The sequence below is a fragment of the Cyanistes caeruleus genome, chromosome 2, assembly GCF_971803275.1.
Source record: "Cyanistes caeruleus chromosome 2, bCyaCae1.hap1.1, whole genome shotgun sequence".
Classification (NCBI taxonomy): domain Eukaryota; kingdom Metazoa; phylum Chordata; class Aves; order Passeriformes; family Paridae; genus Cyanistes; species Cyanistes caeruleus.
In genome coordinates, this window is record NC_141702.1 from 10,003,124 (window position 1) to 10,023,957 (window position 20,834).

The window sequence follows — 20,834 nt, forward strand, 5'->3', positions numbered from 1 at the left end:
GTGGTAAGCATTAGCCAATTCTGAGTTCTGAACAATTAGTTTTATATGATACAGCAGGAACAAACAGCAGAACCAACATGGTGTTATCTGTTGAACCTGCTATGAGTAAAAGCAGAAATTATGTAGGTACTGGTAATTAAACATTGCTAATGTGTTCAGGAACACATAACAAGCTTTCCTACTGTGTCACTAATCTAATATTTTCTGGCTACAGAATGACAGTAAAACAGAAAACAGTTTGTCATCTTTCTGTACCTTGGGAATGTAGCAACCTTTCTCAGTGGTGAAGGAGTAGAGCAGAGCACATTTTTGTAGGTGGAAGAGGCAGTGGCATCTCTAGCAAAGGTTTTCAAACCAGTTCAGGTGTAAGAACCTATTTTGGTTGGTTTTAACTAGCCAGGTTTTCAGACAAATGATGTGGAGGACAACTCTTTTCTTGTGCTGTTGGTGGGAAAGAAAAGGTAGATGTGCCTAGAATGCAAAGCAAGTAGTGAGCAGTGAGAACAAACATGTTTAGAATGATAGCAGTTATGATTCTTCATAATTAGTATGAGGCATTCACCTCCAGAACTGTGAATTGAACCTAAAGATCTGGACTGTCATTGCTCCTGTCCTGTTCAGTGCTACCTGAGTCTCCTTCAAATCTTCATATTTTCTTAGTGTATGAGAATTTGGACCTGTGTATCCTGCTTCCCTGCAGAGCACTGTAACCACCAGGCCAGAAGGCAGATGATGTTTCCAGCTCTTTTTTTGGAGTGTATCTAGGCAGAAGAGATTACAGAGACATTCTAGAAACTGAGGCGAAAATATGGCTTGGAAGGCTGGTGACTGTGGTACTTAGCTTAAATCAGAGGTCCAGTTATGTTCAGGTACATATATATTTCAGAGAGAACTCTGCTAGACCTAGTTCTGAACATACAAGGCAACTGATGGGAGCAACTGACTTAAAATAGAATGCAAAATCTTTTCTTACATCTACAAAAATAGATGTGTGACTTTTGCAATCTTGTCTTTTTTCTTAATAGTGTTAGTAGATATTTGAACATGGGAGGAATATTGAAATTCCATTGGGTTTTGTTTTATTGCTTCATAAGAATAGTCAACCTAACAATTAGAATTTGTAATATTTTGAATATCAGCACCATTTCTTAGATTATTGTAGCTTGTCTTCCATTTTTTAGGGATTCTTATTCCAATTCATCTACTTCACTATAACTATGAAGTGTCAAGAGCTTTAAAATTAATTCTCTTGCTCTTGTTCTAAATAAAGGGGTTTTTTTTGCTTGGCTTTCTTTTGTCGCTTTTGCTTTTCTTCATTCATATATTGTATTCTGTATTCCTTCCTACGGCTTGCTTTTCTCCATTTTCAACTCCTCTTCCTTTTCTGCATCAATTCCAGTTCTTAGCTGTCAACTGAATGAAGTGTTATGCTTGGATTACAGTCAACTTTATTCCTGTGAAACTGACTGGTCCAAGGTACTCCTGCACACACAGCATTCATTTCCTAATGTGTTTTTTGCAGATGGACTTTTAAGTGTGGATAGTTAATCTGTGGAATTTCCAGACTTGCATTTAGCTCAACCCTTTAATCGTGCATGTCTCAGTAACTTCTTCATGTACAAAGGCGTACAAGAGGAATGTAGTGTATTTTAAACAGCTGAAAGAAATAGATTCGATAATGATCCAAACACTGCCAGTTGCGTTGTACCTGTGCCTTCTCACTATGGTGTTAGAAACTTTAACCTTGCCAATAAGTTCAACTTTAGCCAGCTAATTTTAGCAGTTATTTTAGTTGTTAAAAATTACTTGAAGCATTTCTAAATCTGATTTTGTGCCATGATGTTTACTGCTTTTTCTTTGATGTTCAATTGATGTTCAAAGCCAGTGTGGCAGAAATGCTGGTTTATAGTTTGTGGTTAAAATATTTCAAGGAAAGAGGAAATGCTGACTGTATGATACTATCTATACCACTAATCTTTGTGTCCTGTGTTGTGTAGGCTACCAAGTGCTGGCTCCCACTGCCTATTACGATCAGACTGGTGCCTTAGTAGTAGGCCCTGGAGCGAGAACTGGGCTTGGTGCACCAGTCAGATTGGTGGCCTCAACTCCTGTTCTAATCAGTTCTGCAGCAGCACAAGCAGGTAAATATTTAATCCTGCACAGAGGTTTCTTTCATTCTCTGTTGAATCTTATCAGTAATGTTGATTAGTATTTGACATTGTTGTTTTCTATGCAACTGTGAAGTTTTCTGGTTGTGAAGGATATACTGTGCATGCTTGCTTTATTATTCTGTCTCCTGTTCTCTGAGACTGTTCTTTCTCACAGATGGGGTTTTCCATTTTTAATTGGAATTTACAGTCCTCTTCTCATACATACACAGGCATGTTTCTGCAAATGTTACTTGTCAGATAACATTTTCTCCTACCTCTCCCCATGCATTATAACATGCACTTCTCATCAGTCCCCTAAATGGTGTCCTCTAGGAAGCATCATTCCATTGCTTCGGCCTGGCAGAAGATGGACTGCTCTGGAGCCTTGCTATGCTTTTCTCCTGAAAAATGTGTCAAGGAGAAAGCTTTGTATAGAATGGAAAGCAAATGAGGAGAATTAGTTATATTGAAAGTCTCTAGTTTCCTTCTTTTTTACCAGTTGTAAGATCTAGTATTACTTTACTGAACCATTTATTGTCTTTGTTAAATTAAAATCCAGAATATTAACCCTGGATTAATTAACTTAATCTGTTCAGAAAATTTGATTTTAAGTTAATCTATGAGCTTCTTTCTCTATGCAGAACTCACTTCTGGCAGTAGCTGAAGATGTCTTTGAATGACTCTTAGCTGCAACTCTACTACTGCAACTTGGGATATAAAAAGTTCAGTAAACAGTAATGTCTTATATGTTTACACTGAAAATTCCCTCAATTACATTAACACTTCTGCAGCCTTAATTAGCCTAAAACATGTGCTGTCTTCACCTTTTTGCCTTGAGTAATTAAGATTGTGTAATACTATTAAGTCTCTTAATCCTTTAATATGTGAATTTCTGCTTGTTTTAAGAGGGCTTCAGGAAAATACAATTTAGTTCTGAATAATCCATTTTCAGTCAGAAATGTTCGAGAGAGTAATTATGATTGAAAACGTGTGTTTTACAGCTGCAGCTGCTTCAGCTGGAGGAACAGCAAACAATCTCGCGGGAGCCACGAACGGTCTATTTCGGCCACTTGGTGCCCAGCCACAGCAACAGCAACAGCAAACAAATAGTAGCCTACAATCCAATTCATTTTATGGCAGTAACTCTTTGACCAATAACTCCCAGAGCAGTTCCCTTTTTTCACATGGTCCTGGCCAACCAGGAAGCACATCTCTTGGCTTTGGAAGTAGCAGCTCTTTAGGAGCAGCTATCGGCTCTGCACTTGGTGGATTTGGCTCATCAGGTAGGTTGTTAATATAGTGAGGACATTCTGTGAGACTTTTGTGCTAAGCTAAAAAATGTATCTGTATCAGGCATCATATATATACATACATTTCTAAAAACAATGTAAAAATAGGTTATTCAAATTTAAAATAAATTGTAGGGGAATAAAAAAAGCTTTTAAAATTAACTTGGGTTCTGTACACAAGATGCATTTTTTGAACAGTATCCTGTAGTCACAGGTATCTCCAAAATACTTCTCCATGCTGATCACTGTACTCTGCCCCAGAAGTTTGTTACTTTTTTTCAGTAAGCTGCTTTTATTTTCAAGGAAGTCTTCATTATTTGGTTAAAGTAACAGTTGATGATAGTGAAGATATACATTTTTTTTGCTTTAATTATCATATTAGAAAAATTCATAATTTTTGGGAACAAATTAAACAGTATTTGACTTTCTAAATTTGATCTAATATTGAAGTGCTTGTTTCCATAACATTTTTTAAGGATTTATAAAACAAAAATACTTAATACCCAAGAATAGTCCTTGTTAACTCTAGCAGGTTTAATCTTAGATATAGTTAAGCCTAAATAGTTCTATGCACATCTGGGGCCTTTAATTAATTAATTTCAACAGATACTCCTAAATGTAACCAACCTGTTTGTACTTAAAAACAAATAAAATTCTGTCACATTTCTGCTCTAAAGCAGAAATTTCATACTCGCACAGTTTTTAAACATGCAAGGTAGGTTTTCTTATATTTCAGATTCAGTTTTAGTAAGGCAAGAGAAACATTTATTTTAAAGAAGATTTCCTTTTGCTATTAATTTTTAAGTTTACACCACTGAATTGCTTCTTATTACTAGCATTATTTTAATGAAACCAGGGCAGCATGTTTTATCTTGAAGATGGGTAGAAGTTGGGGGAATTGTATGTACTCTTAACAGTATTTTCAAAATTAAGGAAAATTAGCATTAAAGAAAGTAATTAAAATATGACAAAATATTACAAAATGGCTTAATATATAGGGGATAAAAAACAGAAGGAAAAGCACACCCTTCAATGTTAAGACAGGTAGTTGCTATTTGGTAACTAAGTGTGACTAGTGACATCAAATATACTGCATACCAACACAGAGTTTTTCTCAGAGTTGTTTTTCATAAAATAATCAGAAAAATTATTTACTTTAACAAAACTAATGCTAGGAAGTCAAAAACCAGGTTTTTAGACTGATGCTGTCCAGTATTTAATTTTAAAGAGGAAACTCAAAACATCCCGTGTTGAATTTAAATAAAAATTGAGGCTACTCAGTAGTGTAGGTTTTCTTAATTTTCATTGATGTCACAGCAAGTAAATTTTATTTATAAAATTGTGCTATCCAAGTGTATATTATATAATGTAATTTTTCCTGAGCTATTTGTAGGGTTTCAGTGAGTCCTTAGCAGCTGTGTTTCACTCTAGGTACAGCTTCATTACAGTGCTAGATAGTGATAATAAATATATATATTTAATACAGTGCAAACTATTTAGGGTCTCCAGATAGAATAGATTTAAGTCATTAAAGTTTTTATCCTGTATTATCTGAAGAACCTCCATAGAACACAAATTTTAGTTGTGTATCTATTTAAGAAAATCAGCATAGCTTTTTCTGGCACAGGAGGTGAAGCCTTTTTCTTGTAGCAAAGGTCAGTTACAGAGCTTTGTCCAAAGCCCTCAGCACAGAGTGCACATGCTGAAATCTTGCAGCAGTATCCAGGGTGATTTAATTAACATAATAGTTTGCACAGGGAAGCAGGAACTCTATGCTTTTGCAGTTTGAGAAGTGCTGATGAAAGGTGCTATCTAAACCTGAAATATTTTTAGTAGTGTTATTAGAATAAAAGTATATTCAAAGTGCCCTTCTGCCAAGTATAAAGTGTATTTGCCATAACAGCCACTTCAAAAATGCTTCCTGGTTATTTATTTATTTTTTTAGAGTTCTGACCTGTATGTATATATGATTTGAGTTACACAGATGACCACTTAAACAAGTGATAGTCATGCATATTGAGGCAAATTGAAAACAAGTTTAATTTTTTATGTGCCAAGGTTTCTTTGTAACTCGCATCAGTGTATTGAAAAGGTTAAATTTCACTTAAAATACAGCCATGAAGACTGATAGATGTTAGAACATATTTTGCCCTTATGTTTTCAGTTTTTGCATGGGGGCAAATATAGCTGCAAAAAATGCAAAGGTGAGCATGTTCTAGCTTGAATGACTGAACAAAGTAACAACTGAAAGCAGCTAGCATACCATATAAGTGACTGTATGTACTTACAGTCTTTGTTCTTTTATAATGAAGTTATTCACACTCCATTTTAATGGTTTAGGTACATGATGATAAGTTACTGCAGCTTAACAGGTAGCCGAGAATTAGATCAACTATGGCAGCTTTCCAGATGCCACCTTCTGGCTAATAACAACTGTAAAGGAATTGGATTAGCTTAGAGAGGGGGGGAAGAAAAATAAGCTAATGCAAATTATCTTCTGTTTTGTGAGCTTTGCTTGTGTGTGTGAAAATGCAGCTCAGCTGGTTCATGGTAACTTGTTAAGCTGCAGCAATTTAGCTGAGTAAGAAACTCTGAAAGATGGAAAAATAGCAATCCATCATGTAGCATTGTATTAGCATTTATATGGTTCACTGAGCCAGAGCCTGTAGAGCTGGTCTCAAAGCTTGAGATTTCTTTACACTGTTGCCTTTATTTGCTCTTCTGGTTTCTTATTCTCAATCTCCTTGCCTAGTTAGTCTGGTATCTTTTCCTTCTGGTTTCTCCTCTAGTATGTCGTCTTCCCTCCCAGTTTCCAGGCAACATTTATCTCCTGCTTCCCTCCCCCTCCTAACTATGTTTGTTTCTACTTGTGCTCTGTGATGTTCCTATCATCAGCTTACTATTCCAGTCTTTTTGCCCCACAGTCACATATACCTTCTACAGCCTAACTTTTCTTCAGATCTGCTTTCTTCTCATCCTCAGTCCCACTGAAAATGCTTGCCAGTTTTTCTTGCAGTCCCTTTGTCTTACCTTTATTTCTTCCTCTTTCTGGTTTCTTTTTTTCTCTTTCCCCTCCCTCCCTAGTCTTATTTCTTGTGTTTGGCTTTTGTCTCCTCTGCACTTGAAATAGAAAACTGCCTTTCCTCATTGCCTCATGGGCCTTTCCAACACAAGGTGGAATCTTGGACAGCAGTTTCAAAGTCAGTTTTTGACATGGCACAACCTTAATCAACCATCTCAGACATGCAGTGTATGGTCAGGAGTTGAAGTTTTCAGCTATAAATCTGTAGCAGATCTTTGCTGAACTTGGATGAACTGTCATCTTGCAAAGATTTCTAGTTCAGTCTAAAAGTGTGAAAATAAAGGTCTCCTGTTGCTGGCATATTTGGTCTGAGTACATGAAAGCATCAACTTTTCAAAGAGGTAGCTAGATTATTTTGGTAAGGATAAAACACTTTGCCAGTATTGCTTAAATGGCAGTGTTTAGACAGAAGTTCTATTTAAAATTTTGTCCAAGCAAGTTCCTGCCATGAAAAATATTAGCCAACTTGTTAATGGTATGAGAAAACAAATTAGTATCTTAAAATGGGAGGTTTCAGGCAACCTTTATATTGTGCCATGCTGCCAGCTTTAATAGGAAGGTACTTGAAAAGGATAAAGGTTGTGGAAGTAAAAATTCTGACCTTTCCTTTTTAAGTTGAAGTAGCCAATAGTTGTAATCAGTTTTCCAAATTCATCTTAAGAAAGATACTTGTTACTAAAATATCCATAATCTTGGTTTGGTTCATGAGTATAATAATGTTCCGTGTTTAAAACAAGCATTCTAGTTTAATACTTTGTTAGTATGCAGCAGTTACTAGAATGTAACATTTCTAAAACTTTTTATTGTTCTAATTTGTCCTAGACTGCTCGTCACCCTGCTGAATGATGCTGTGCAGGATAACCAGTCCTTCACAATACACTGTTATCCAAAGTCTAATTTGACTTTCAGAAACACTGATAGCAGTAAAATCACATTTTTAATTTCTCACCTAATTTTCCTATCTCTGCTGTGCTTCTCATCTTCTTTCTTGGCCTATTCCCTCTTTATAATATCTTTTCAAAGCACTTCTTTGAGAGCCATAATTCTTGTAGGGAATTTAAAGTAGTAATTTTTTTCCTGCAGGTGAGGGGTTTAAAAGAGGAAGTTCAGAAACACCTGAACAAGAATATAAATTATTTTGTGAACCCTTAAACAACAACTAATTTCCTCTAGACTTTTTCCTGAAATGAGTGTCACTGTCTGACTAATAATTTAAGGTGGAAAAAAAATTATCATATATTTAGTGGCAATATTTTGAGAATAATTTATTCTATAAAGTGACAGTGTAATTAATCTTATAAATTCCATATTTGTTCCAAAGCCTGAAGTCAGGCTTCTGAAACAGAGTACTGCAATATTACTGTGAGAAGTCTAGTGTGAAATGTTGGAAAGACATGAACGTTGGTGAAATACTTGCCAGTGGTATGTTTATACCCACTTAGATTTACTTAAAAGCATGTGTGGTTATCACAGTAATTGTCTTTGTCATAACGATTGCTGTAATTATTGTGATCGCATCTGTTGTTGCCCAGCTGTAGTTGGGGATAGGTTTTATTCAGTTGACACTGTGTAATTAGGGTCTTTTTATTTCTTCTTCAGTTGGCAGTTCTGCAAGTAGTAGTGCCACAAGGAGAGATTCTCTATCTACTAGCTCTGACTTGTACAAAAGATCTAGTAGCAGCCTAGCACCCATAGGGCAGCCATTTTACAATAGTCTGGGATTTTCCTCCTCTCCAAGTCCAATAGGCATGCCTCTGCCAAGCCAAACGCCAGGACATTCACTTACGCCACCGCCATCACTTTCATCACATGGATCCTCATCCAGTTTGCATTTAGGTAAAAAAAACAAAAACAAAAAACCAAAAAAACACTTTTTGTTTGTATGTGTGTATGTATTTCTATGTGTAAAATATATGTTGCATAAGAGATGTCACATTACCTTTGCTGTTAAACAGTTTTGTAATGAAGAGGGGCCATTCCTGAAAGGTGAAGAGCACATTCCTCTGCTCATTGATTTGACAGTGGAGGGCACTCAGCTTTTGGCAGTATCCGGCCAACAACTGATTTTTCTTCCCTTACAGAAGCCAGTAGAGAGCCCAGTAAGAATTGTTGGTCCTTTTTGTAATATGTTTCCACAGTATGACAAGCAAAGGTGCACTATTTTTGTTTCTCCTCCACTGTGTTACTACTTTAAGGATGTTTTAGATGATGTGTTTAACAGTGAAGTGACTTTCGTTAATGCCCCTTGCCATGATAAAGTAGAAAAGTGAGCAGTGCTCTCTCTCAATGTCAAATGTATTGAAAGGTGATTTTTGAATCAGTCAACCTCATGGCCCATATACTTTGCCAGGAAGACAGTAGTTTATACCAGGCTGATGGAAGGAGACAAAAACAAGGCATTTGTCAAAGAAGTAGCAAAGGCATTGTTAGTGGTGGCTCTCTGTTATTGGATGTATTTTTTAAGGAATGCTGAAAATAATTTCTCAAATGTTCTTTTTTGGCTAGTAAGATGACATGGGAGCTCAACCTTTCTTTAAAAAATAAGCTAAAATAAAAGATCTAAAGAAACCCCACCACAGTATACAGTATATTTAGAAGATAATGCCTCTAACCTGAGGTTACCTAATACAGTTCTTCTTTTCTGCTGCAAATATTTGCAGTCATATAATTTGGATGCTAAAATCATACAGTGAAAATGGATGTAATTCAAGATTGTGTTGCCAATTGATCCAGTAACTGTTCAATACACAGTTCCATGCTTGCAATAGGCAGCATAATCCCCTATACTTCTTAGTGCAAATAAAACAGGAAAAAAAAATTTTAAATGCCTGCCAAAATACACCTCAAGTAAGAAATGTGTGAGTAATTTGTATAACAAGGTTAAATAATTAAAATATATTACACTTGCAGTACAGTCCCCTTCAAGGTTAAGTGCTGAATACCCGAAATAAAACTGGGCAAGGGGATGTTTCAGCACGTTTTATTTTTTTTTACTTACCTTTTTTCCTTTTTCAGGTCTACAAAGTGCACCTTTGGGCTGAGACCAAGCATGGAAAGTTTCAGCCCAAATGGAGGCTTTTGAGAAAGTTCTGAACATCTGACAATGGGGTTATCATGGAAATCTTTTTCTTTCTTTCTTTTCAAAGTACTCTCACCATAGTTTTCATATTGCTGAAAACTATACTTAAACCAAATTTTGGAAGGCATTATCTAAAATTTAAAACATTAAAAGTTTTGTTTGTTTCACATTTGATAAATGTTAAAAGACTTTTTTTTTCAGTTCTAAGAAATTAGGCTGTGATCAATATAGAGGATTGCCTCTATCAGCAGAAATTTTTAAATACTGACTTTGACCCATTTTGAACTGTTTGGCAGTGTCAACTAAGCCTAATAGCTTGTTAAATCATGTACTAGATCAGTGTGTAACAGCCAGAATATACAGTTGTACTCTGAAAATTGACACAACCTTGTTGACTTCCATGTGTCCTCTTCATCCTTCAAGTGAAGTGGACCTTGATTACTGATAAACTTTCTGCAATATTACAAAATCAGCCTGAAATTTGGAAATGGAGGTATTTTGGATATTTGCTTTCACAAAAAATGCAGAAAAATGCAGTAATTTTTTTTAGCCTTTCTGCCCTGTGCCATATTTTTGCACAGTTGCATTTGAAGTGCACCATCTCAGAGTTTAAGACTATTTCTGCAGTTAATTGTCTGTCTTGTTATTTTTATTCTGGTGTGTTCATCAGCCACTCCTGGAAGCATGTTTTGTTCTCACATACAAAAAATAAAAATAAAAAAATCAAAGCTTTCTCACCAAGTGAGAAGTTACACCTGAAATCTAACAGGGATTTTAAGAAGGGTATGGTTATCATGTAGTCACTTTTCAGAGTAGAACAACATTGTAAGTTCATGTCTGCATGCAGTTTCCATTGGTATTCTGATAATGCCTGTCAAATGCAGCTCTCCCTCCACCTTCCAAACTTGTCCTGCCTGCTTGTATCAACAGGTTCAGCTAAGTTTAACTCTTGTTTTAAAATGGGCATCAAACTCGGTTGTTCCTGTTTCAGCCACAAGAATCTAGAGCACAACACTGGGAAAGGGTGCATGGTTTTATAACCCCTTTGTCAGACACTGCTGCAATTTGTAGCTTAAAAGAACAATTTCCCTTTTACAAGAAATTTGTGACATTTTGCTGTTTTTCTCTTCTCACCAACTTCTATCCAACATCCTAAAATAGGAATGTGCTAATGACTTTGTGCTAGTGTCAGTTTTCCTGTATTTGAAGGGATTTGTCAGTTGTCTGTAACTGCTTCTTTACTGTAATCAGTTGGAGCAGTAAGGTCATGAATTTGAACTACCCTTTCACTCCCAAGTACAAGGAACTGCAAGAGTAAGTGGTTTTCCATTGTAGTAAAAAATCCTTTTAGACTGGTAATCTTTACCCTGTTTGATGGTACATTGCAGCATTTTAAGAGTAGAGTTTTGGTAGAGTAGGATTTCTAAAATCTGGGCTTTAGGAGGTAATTATTGCCTGTGTGTTGTGAGCCAAGCTTGTTAGCAGTTGGAGTTGATGTCACTTTGAGATGGTCATTTGGGGTAAGAGTAAAGGCCCCTTGGTAAGGCAGTATGGGGAGCTTTGCATTGCCTCAGCAGCGTCCCTCCTCTGTAGGGCTGCAGTAAACAAGGCATAATAAACATGTGCATTGATTCCTAAAATAAACATAGACATGTGTATTTCTATTTTCCATATGAAGATGAAACTTTTAGCTTAGGATGAGGTTAAGCTACTTACAGGTGAACAAATACTTCATAGAAATTAAGTTTAAAGTATTTATATCTATGTTTGTGTGTTCCTAGAAAATACTGCTGACACATGTAAGTAAGTTACTCTGCAGTAGATGTTTTCTGTCTTTATTTACTAGAAATAATTGAAAAATACTTCGATAAATACTAACAGACTAATGCTGTCAAAATAAATGTGCCTGGATCTAGTTTTTAATGTTTTTTTCATGTTCTCCTTAACATTAAATATGTTAAGAAGTCAATAATTTAACATGCTTTGTGTCCTTGAAACTTAGGCTCTGATTTAGATGATCTATATCCCCTTTATATCTCTCTGCCTTTCCCTCCCTATGGATTAGCCACAGGAATTTAGGTTCAATTGAACTGTAAAACAGCTTAATATTACTTAGTGCTTTGGAGATCTTTCTTTCATGAAATCAGAAGTGATAGCTAATTGATTATCTGAAGAATGAACTGTGCACTTCATTCCCCAAGAGTTTGGAATTGTGTGGCTATACTGATGTCTAATAAGTATTTTAATTTTTCAGTGCTTTATTCAGTAGGGTATGTTCCCCAAATAACTTACAAGATGTAGGCTGTTACTTTCCTAGCTGGGTGAAGCAAATAGGCCACTGTATTCACAATTATATCTGCATGTAATAAGTACCTAAGACAATATGCCTTTGTTTTGGGAGTTTTAACATTTTTCAAATCTGAAGAGCTGCCACTGAGCCATAACATTGCTGTAATTAAAGGTTGTGAAAATAAAAGCTAATTACTAATTAAATTACTCTTTTTTATAATAGTGTCCAGTGTTTTACAAGGTTCTGCTTTCTGAGTACAACAGGTTCTTCTAGGCATGATGGATGTGCTTTCTTAATACAGCCTTCCTGTATTATTGTCCTGCTTAACATGATTGTCTGAAATAGGCTCACAGGCTAGACAGGAGCCTCCCAGTTGCAGCATAGTTGTCTTACAAGTCTTAAAAAGTGATGGTTCCCAAATTAGACTGAAAAAAGGCTTAATAATTCTTGAGCAGGAAATGTATATTATACATATATAGCATATTTTTTTAAAGCTACTGAGTTTTGTTGTTTTTTTTTTACTTGCTGGATAAATTGTTGCATTTAATTTATAGAGACGAAGGCTCAGTTAAAAAAAAAAAAAAAACACCAAGCTGAAACAATTTCTGACTCATATGTGCAATTCTATGTCTGTGTATGTTGACTGTGAGCACATGATCAAAACTGCCCTATTAGTTTCTGGCACAGAATTGAGCATGTGATCAGTGAAGTAATAGAGCTGCTGCAACAGGAAAGGAGCCTAGAATTTCCTTTCAGATGGGCTCTGGTGCCCTCTCGTGATATTAAATAGTGTTACTGCACAGCACGTACAGGGAAGCCAGGATTGCACTGATGTATTTACATAGTCCAGATCAGAGATACCATCATTTCAGCAGCATAACTTTTTTTTTGGTTTTGTAGAAAGCCATTCCTAGAGGAGAAATTACGGCAGAAATTATCACTCTGCACACTGCTTTAGCTGCAGAATGTTGGGTTTTTTTTTTCCCTTTTGTTTGTTAGTACTATAATGTTTGTCAATGGAAACTAAAATTGATAGTTATGAAAATTAGATTTTCCTGGCTGTAGAGAATTAAGAGGCTTTAATTTAAAAGAAAACCTAGTAGTTTTTAAAATGTATTGTGGAGCATAAGGTATTTATTGTTGTTTATCACAGAATTTTGAAGACTAATTATAAAATAAATTTTATTATTTCTATTTTAGGACACAGTACTATACAGTGCAATAAATGTGATGCTTGATGTGTCTTGCAGAGCACTAACATCTCAGATTCTGGTACTAGAATTTGACCTTTTGAAAAAAATAACTTCACCATTAATACATTGGCAGTCCACTGTTGTTGCCTAGCCTTATAAATACTTGGAACCAAAAGAAGGCTTGGCTGGGGCACAGTCAGCTGCATTTTTTCTCTTATATTCCCTTTTTTCTTTCTTTTTTTTTAATTTTTTTTAATTAAGTTTATAGTAGAGCACCATTCAAACAGCACATACTGCAATTTATTTTAAATTCAAATGTAGATATTTATTCTGTTGACTTTGAAGGGGCTTTAATTACAATGTCACTTCCTAGGCAGGGAGACAAAATGCTTTCCTTTTCCAATTCATAGTCAATACTTTCAGGGAGTGTTCAGTTTTTTCTTTCCTTAGTTTGGTTTTAATAGTAGAATTGAGGTTTCCATGTGGGACTTCTCTTTGAGTATTTCTGCTTGTAGTATACCAAGAGTATCCCTCTAAAAAAAAGTCATACAGCAGTTAGGAAAGATGCTTTGGATGCTTTTTATGATAATTACTGCCTGTTATAAAGTGGAAGGGAGAGGCCTGGTGGAGGAGTTCAGAGTGACATGAACTGATTAGAGAGCAGGGTATGAGGAGAAATGCACAGGACTGTGGAGTGACAAGAGCTGTAGGTGGAATCACTAGCACAAAGGAGTAGGACCTAGACACAGGCAATTCAGGTCTTAGTAGGGAAGGATGAAGTTAGTGATGAGTTTGTGCAGTGAGGAGAGGACTTCATGTTTCTAAAAGGAGCTTCACTTTATTTGTGGTTGTTTGATAATTGAGTAAAGCATTCTTAGTTACCTGGTTGGAAATTTGACATATTTAGTGCTGAGAAGAGGTACCAGATTGGAAGCTTGGGATGCTGAAGTCATCAAATAACCTGCAGGACAGGTATAGCTTGACAAGAGGCACTACATGTGCCTCCCCAAAAATGCTCTTAACATGCCATAAACTGGAAAGGTATCTCAGTAGGGACTGAAGGGTAGTTCAGATTTCATGGTCTATTTTGACACAATTGGCTAACTTCAAGTCTACTAACGAGGGTATAAGCCAGTATGACTCGTGAAGTGGAAATCTGCCCACTAAGCTTAAGGCCCACCCAGTTCTAAAGTTTCTGTAAGGCTGAGTGGGTGCTCACTTTATTTGCCTTGATATATTCTTCTAATGACATTTCTTTCCCTGGTGCCCTTCACATAAAATAACAGTGAGGAGGAGAATGGTTTTATTTACTGCAAGATAAAGCTATCTAACTCCTCCAACCGTAATGAGGTAAATATATATAACAAGACAACACTGTTGTTTTCTTTGGCTCCAGGGTGTATCCGTAGTTTTAGTTTCACTTGCTGTTTTGCTGTTGCTTATTTTCCTCACGGCTGTTACTGACAGAGCTGCTTCCTTGTAGGAGGATTGACAAATGGTAGTGGTCGCTATATTTCTGCAGCCCCCGGAGCCGAAGCCAAGTATCGCAGTGCGGCGAGCGCCTCCAGTCTCTTTAGCTCCACCAGCCAGCTCTTCCCTCCTTCGCGCCTCCGCTACAGCAGGTCTGACATTATGCCTTCTGGACGCAGCCGATTGCTGGAGGATTTCAGAAACAATCGTTTCCCTAATCTTCAGCTAAGGGACCTTGTTGGACATATTGTTGAATTTTCCCAAGACCAGCATGGTTCTAGGTAAATATTACAAGAAAAGTTAATAATATTTTACTGCTTTGATATTATTAAGATCAAACTTGCATGAGGTGCTTGTCATCTTAATACAAAGCATGCCATTAATTGGAGCACGTGCTCTTAGCCTGACCTTCCCTAAGAAATTTCATTGTAAAAGTATTAATTTAGCTGCCTGTAGAAGTTTTCGCTGTAGAAGTAGCCTCATAACTAGACTGGTAAACTGTAGTATTTAGGTATCAAAAAGGCAATGATTAAGAAAACAAAATATGTGGCATCTGGAATGTAAAACTTCTTTGTCAGTACATCATTGGTTACTTAGTTACAGCTATTATTTTCATCTTTAATGCTTTTCAAATGGAAGTTTTCAAGTCTTGATTTTACTGAAATGTATCCTTTTATATGCAAAGGTACTACTTTCATTTTAATAAATTTTATAAATGTTGACTGCTTTCTTTAGAGAGTTGAGGTGTCTCATTGAAACAGTGTTTGAGAGGTTTTCCTGTTGTTGATGCAAAGCTTAATATACCTTTTTTTGTGCTTAGATTTATACAGCAAAAGCTGGAGCGAGCTACTCCAGCTGAGCGCCAGATGGTATTTAATGAGATCCTGCAAGCAGCCTATCAATTGATGACTGATGTGTTTGGAAACTATGTAATACAGAAGTTCTTTGAGGTAAGCATAGCACTGAGTGCATGGATGGACATGCACATGAAGTGCTGTAAATCTGATTAAATTTAACTGGTCTCTTCCTTCACACTGTAGCAGAATTCCACATGACTTCAACAGATCCCAAGTGTGTAACTCTGCATTGGTGTTTTCTGTTTTGTATCCAGTCTTTTTTGCCATTATGGACACAGTTTCCTCTTACGCTGGTGGTGCATGTGTTGGTGAAATCTAGTGAGTGCACAGGCTGCACATTGAGGCTTTACAAACCTCTTTGCAGAACTTAGACTTTCAGCAGATGAAAGGGAGCGTAAAGATTTGAAAGGTGCTTTTTGTTGGTTACTGCATCATGGTACAGAATGGGGTCTGGGAAATGCCCTTGCTCTCAAACAGCTGTGTGAACTTCATCCGGTTCTCTGTATGAGGAAACTCCCATAAAATATATTGAGGCTGAAGAATTTTGAGTAAGGGGTATCATAAGATACAATCCAGTATTACTACAACTAGTATTTAAAACAGATTTGTTTTCTCTTAAAAACTATGTGGTAAAAAAAAAAAAGGTTTTATCAAAGAATTACAAAATTTGGCTTGCAGAGAGAAGAAAAAAGTAATACCTGTGTCCTGGGAAAAATTATATGAAGGATAGGTATCTAGTATAGTGTACGTTAAATCAAGGGCTATATCAAAGAGTGGTGGAGAGAAGGTGACATTGGAAAATGTCCAGTAAAAAATAAGATACTTGCTGTAAACAAGAATGTATTTTTTTAATAATCTATAAAACAATGTGCTTTATTATTTTACCTCTTTTTTATTAACCAATCAAAATACCTTTTGTTAGGTGTCACTGACATATGATATACAAGATCTTGATTTTGCTTTGGAGTCATAATCTTATTTTTTCCATAATTTTAAGCTGGATGAATACACAGTTAATCATTGTTAGCTGAGTGTTTTCATCTTAATTCTGCAGAACACTTCTCAGGAAACAAGTTCATATGGCCTTAGGTGTAATAGGGGACCTCAGTTGACTGTATAGTTAGGCAGGTGAAGTTGTTGGTCAAGCTTTCTTTGGAGCTGACTACAGGTGTGGAATTTGACAATTCTCAGCCATGCTGCAGGAATATTGCTGTGCCACCATGTGATTGTCCAGGTGGTCACTTCTATATCCTCTCTTACAAGATGTGAGATAACACTGTACAGGTTTTGAGATAGAAAATCTCATTTGTATTCATACGTGATAGTGACCTGTGATCATTTTCCCTGTATAATTTATTTGAAAAAGTAGTTTATTGCACTTAGATATTCCTACAGACAGACAATCTGTGTTGACTTCTTGTTGTCTTTCAAGGTCATGCATTTGATAAGCAGGTATGTGAACTGGATGTGGAATATTGCAAAATGTTGCACTTAGGAGAGAAAAGCTTCTGGTGATTATCCTCACCAAAATACAAAGTGAAAAAATTATTCAAATATTACAGTCATGTACATCTTGACAATACTTACTCTGACATGTAAATTCCATGTGCTGCAGTATGTCTTCATTTGTTAACAATGTATTTATTGTCTTTTAGTTTGGAAGCCTGGATCAAAAGTTAGCTCTAGCAACACGCATCCGTGGTCATGTTCTGCCACTGGCCCTCCAGATGTATGGCTGTCGTGTTATCCAGAAAGCACTCGAGTCAATCTCACCTGACCAGCAGGTAATTGTAAGTTAGATCAATGCTTTTTAAATTTTATTTATTTTTATTGTATCCCTCTTCTTACTTAAATACGTTGTTGATTATTCCCTTCATCATGAAATATCCTAGGGGCTAAAATAGTTGTTTAAATGCAGGTGCTGAGGTACACAGTTAACACCAGTGAATATGAAGGTTGGAGTCAGCATGAAATGAAATTGTTCCCCATTTAAGGGTGGGGGGGAATACCGTCATAAAGACAAGGATAATCTTTGTTTTTCCAGAATGAAATGGTGAAAGAGCTGGATGGCCATGTTCTGAAATGTGTGAAGGATCAAAATGGAAACCACGTTGTACAAAAATGCATTGAGTGTGTTCAACCCCAGTCGCTCCAGTTCATCATTGATGCATTCAAAGGACAGGTAGTGTCAGTGGTTTATTTCCTTTTTGCAGGTTTTTCACAGAAAAAGATTTTCCAGTCTTTGTCCATCATTTGCATGTACAAGATAGCGTTTGCCACTTTGTGCTCGGCTTGTTTTAAGTAGAATGAAAAAGGGGATGATGACGTGAAAAAGATGTTGGAGAAACAATTAACATGCTGTAAAAAGATGAATTCGTGGGAGAGGAGGCTCTAGAAAGACATGTTTTTGGATATATTATAAATAATAATAAATATTTATGTAATATAAACACATACAAGGCTCTTTGTGTACCCAGGCTTTGTGTTTGTGTTTTGTGATAACACCATTTCACATTTCCTTCACAACTCTTACAGGGTCATTTTAGATATAATAATAACATATATGCTCTCTAGTATATATTTTTCATTAAAAATTACATTTTCCTCTCCTGTTGCTTGTGTTGCACATGTGTCTTTTTAGTGTTTCCCAATGAATGTCAGTCCTTAAGGAACTGTAGTGATGAAATTCACTAATCTGTTCCCTACATATGGACTAGTGGGGAGTGAAGGGGGCGTTGTATTTGTTTACTTCAGATTGGGGTTTTTGTTTTGTTTCCAGAAAACATTACTGTAAGATTGATACTTTGCTGCAGGCTAGTGAATGTGCTGCAGCTAAATAACATTTTAATCCTCTGAGACAAGTGTGTACTTTTATAGTCTTGAGAAAAATTGTAAAAATCTTACTAACTTGGCTATAAAACTGAATTTTACTTTAATGGATGGCCAAATGTATTTCCTAATAAAATCTACAATATCTTTCTCATTTTCACAACAGCAATACCTGAATTATTGTTGTACATAGTACTAAATTGCGTACCAAGGTTTCTACAGTTCAGTCCTTTTACACCAAAAAGTGTGTATGAGGTACATGAGATGAATTTTTTTAAACTGTAAATAGAGCCCCTTGACTAAAGTGTGAGTTGGTTTATTTACTGAACATGCATCCTAAGCACCACATAAGTATATAGAGAAAATAGTTGCTAACATGAAATGGCAAACGAAAAATAACACAGTTCTGTGATATTACTTACCATTTTCTCCTGCCTGCATCATTTGAGTTGATGCCTAATCATACAAGATTCTGTGTTCAGTCCTGACCAACACTGAAATTTTTGGAATTAATCCCCAAACCACAAATGTAGCTTCAGGAGAAGCAAGCAGAAGAATAAGCAAGATCTGGCTGTATATTTTGAGTAGTTATTTACAAACTTTGTATCTGTAACTGGGAGCATATTGTGTACACTGGAACATGAAATTGGTGAAAATCAGCCACCATTATTGAATTCCTTTTTATAAGCTTCAAAGTCTTAAAATTTGAAAATAAAGTAAAAAGAAAAGCCTGAAAGTTGAACAGCACTTAAGGCTCATACTTCTAGGCTTTCCTTTGCAGCTATGTAGGCTAGAAACATTCTAATGAACACTTGGGTTCTTAGTGGTATGTTTTCTGGAGTCCTTGACACACAAAAACCTGATTTTTTTATCTTTTCCTGACTTCTGCTGGAAATGGAATTCTGGCCTTGGCAGGCAAAACTTGTTTTAATAGTAGTAGTTATGTTCAGTTCCATTTTGAATGCAGCAATACTGCAATAGATGTGAACTTCAGTTGGTTTAACTTCAGTTTACAATCCTGTTTTCAAGGTCTTTGTACTTTCAACTCATCCATATGGTTGTAGAGTAATTCAGCGTATTCTGGAGCACTGCACTGCTGAGCAGACTTTGCCAATCTTAGAAGAACTGCATCAACACACAGAACAGCTAGTGCAGGTTAGTGCATCTACACTGGTTTTTAATGCACTGTAGAGGTTTTTTGTTACCATAATTTACTCCTGTATCCTAGTTTAAATGCATTTACCTCTTTTGAATTTAGTAGACATTGATTTTTTGTTTTTCTTTCCTTCCGTAGTTTTAATGAAAATGAATTTGGAAGTTGGGAGGCAAAGAAGATATAAAAGCGTTTTTCTTACACTTTTGACTGTAGCTTGGGGTTCAGGGGAATATTACAGCTGTTAAAAAAGTATGATCTTAAATTTGAGGACTTCTTTCTTAAAGAGGATAAAAGATACTCTAGCAAAACACTGGTTTTACAGATTATTTACATTCTTCATGTAAACTTTGTGGTCCATTGAGTAATTCTTGATGAAAAATTTCTTGCATCACTTTGCTTCTGTAATGTTGACTTTATTGTATTTTCCTTATATCCATGCAAATAGTAATTTCATACTTTATGCTCATGTACAAAAGCTGTCAGTATTTATTCCTTGGTATGAACACAAAAGAAAATTGAAGTAATCTTATTTTCAGGATCAGTATGGAAATTATGTTATTCAACATGTACTGGAGCATGGTCGTCCTGAAGACAAAAGCAAAATCGTGTCAGAAATAAGAGGAAAAGTTCTAGCTCTGAGTCAGCACAAGTTTGCCAGGTATTGCACAATTTCCATATATAAAAGATTCATTAGCCTTATAAAGTTGTAATACTGGATTTATTTCTTGTGTTACAAAAGAAATTGATAATTATTTTTTTTATTGTTTATCTTGCCTCCTGAAATTTCATAATTTTATAGAGATGAATGGTAGCGGCATTTTATACTAGGTTTGGGGGAGGGAAGAGGCAAATGTTCTGTAGCAAAACAAAAGAGTTTCTGTGTGTTTATGGGATGGCTTTTGTTCATTTTGTGCAAGCGCAGGGAACAGGTTTCAAGTTTTCATATAAAGATACCCAGAGCCAGGTGAAAAGGTTTGCTGGAACTTGGGTGATGTGTTGATGATAAGCTGGGACTTTCTGACTCTCAATCCAGCCTAGCAATTTGCAAGTATAACAGAGCTAGCTTTATAAAGTGGTAGTTCAGTCTGACAAGGATTTTCTGCCTTATAAAGTCTGAAAGACTGTTGTAGGAGGCCTGAACTACTCAGAAATTGGAAACTAAAACTCCTCCTTTTGTGTTTTTTGCTGAAATGTGGATTATGTGCCTTTTGAGAAGGAAAAATACACCTCAGAATTCATTCTAGGTGATTTAGTGAGACAAACTTTGTCATCAGAATGAAGTAGAAATGCACTGTGATATTATGGGGGCATTTGTTTTAAAAATTTCTAGAAAACTAGTTATATGGATTTTATTTTTGTTTGCCTGAATAGGACTCTTCGTAACCCTCTAGCTTGCTTAACTTCTAAAGCACAAATTTAGGACTGGAATAATTTTGCTG

The 20,834-nt window shown here is 36.0% G+C and overlaps 1 protein-coding gene across 50 annotated transcripts in view; it reads left to right on the forward strand.

Moving 5' to 3' along the window:
* Positions 1-20,834, forward strand: part of PUM2 (pumilio RNA binding family member 2) — a 75,059-nt gene that overhangs the window by 49,890 nt on the left and 4,335 nt on the right. For 14 of the 50 annotated variants that reach the window (XM_086875735.1, XM_086875729.1, XM_086875730.1 and 11 more), the window contains 9 exons: positions 1,998-2,141; positions 3,152-3,433; positions 8,121-8,357; positions 14,567-14,834; positions 15,374-15,503; positions 17,066-17,194; positions 17,455-17,592; positions 19,269-19,394; positions 19,932-20,053. In XM_086875735.1, coding sequence (XP_086731861.1) covers positions 1,998-2,141; positions 3,152-3,433; positions 8,121-8,357; positions 14,567-14,834; positions 15,374-15,503; positions 17,066-17,194; positions 17,455-17,592; positions 19,269-19,394; positions 19,932-20,053 — 1,576 coding nt within the window. Of the gene's footprint in view, positions 1-1,997; positions 2,142-3,151; positions 3,434-8,120; positions 8,358-14,566; positions 14,835-15,373; positions 15,504-17,065; positions 17,201-17,454; positions 17,593-19,268; positions 19,395-19,931; positions 20,054-20,834 lie in introns of all 50 variants that reach the window. The other 36 variants (XM_086875750.1, XM_086875754.1, XM_086875751.1 and 33 more) reach the window with 3 other exon arrangements.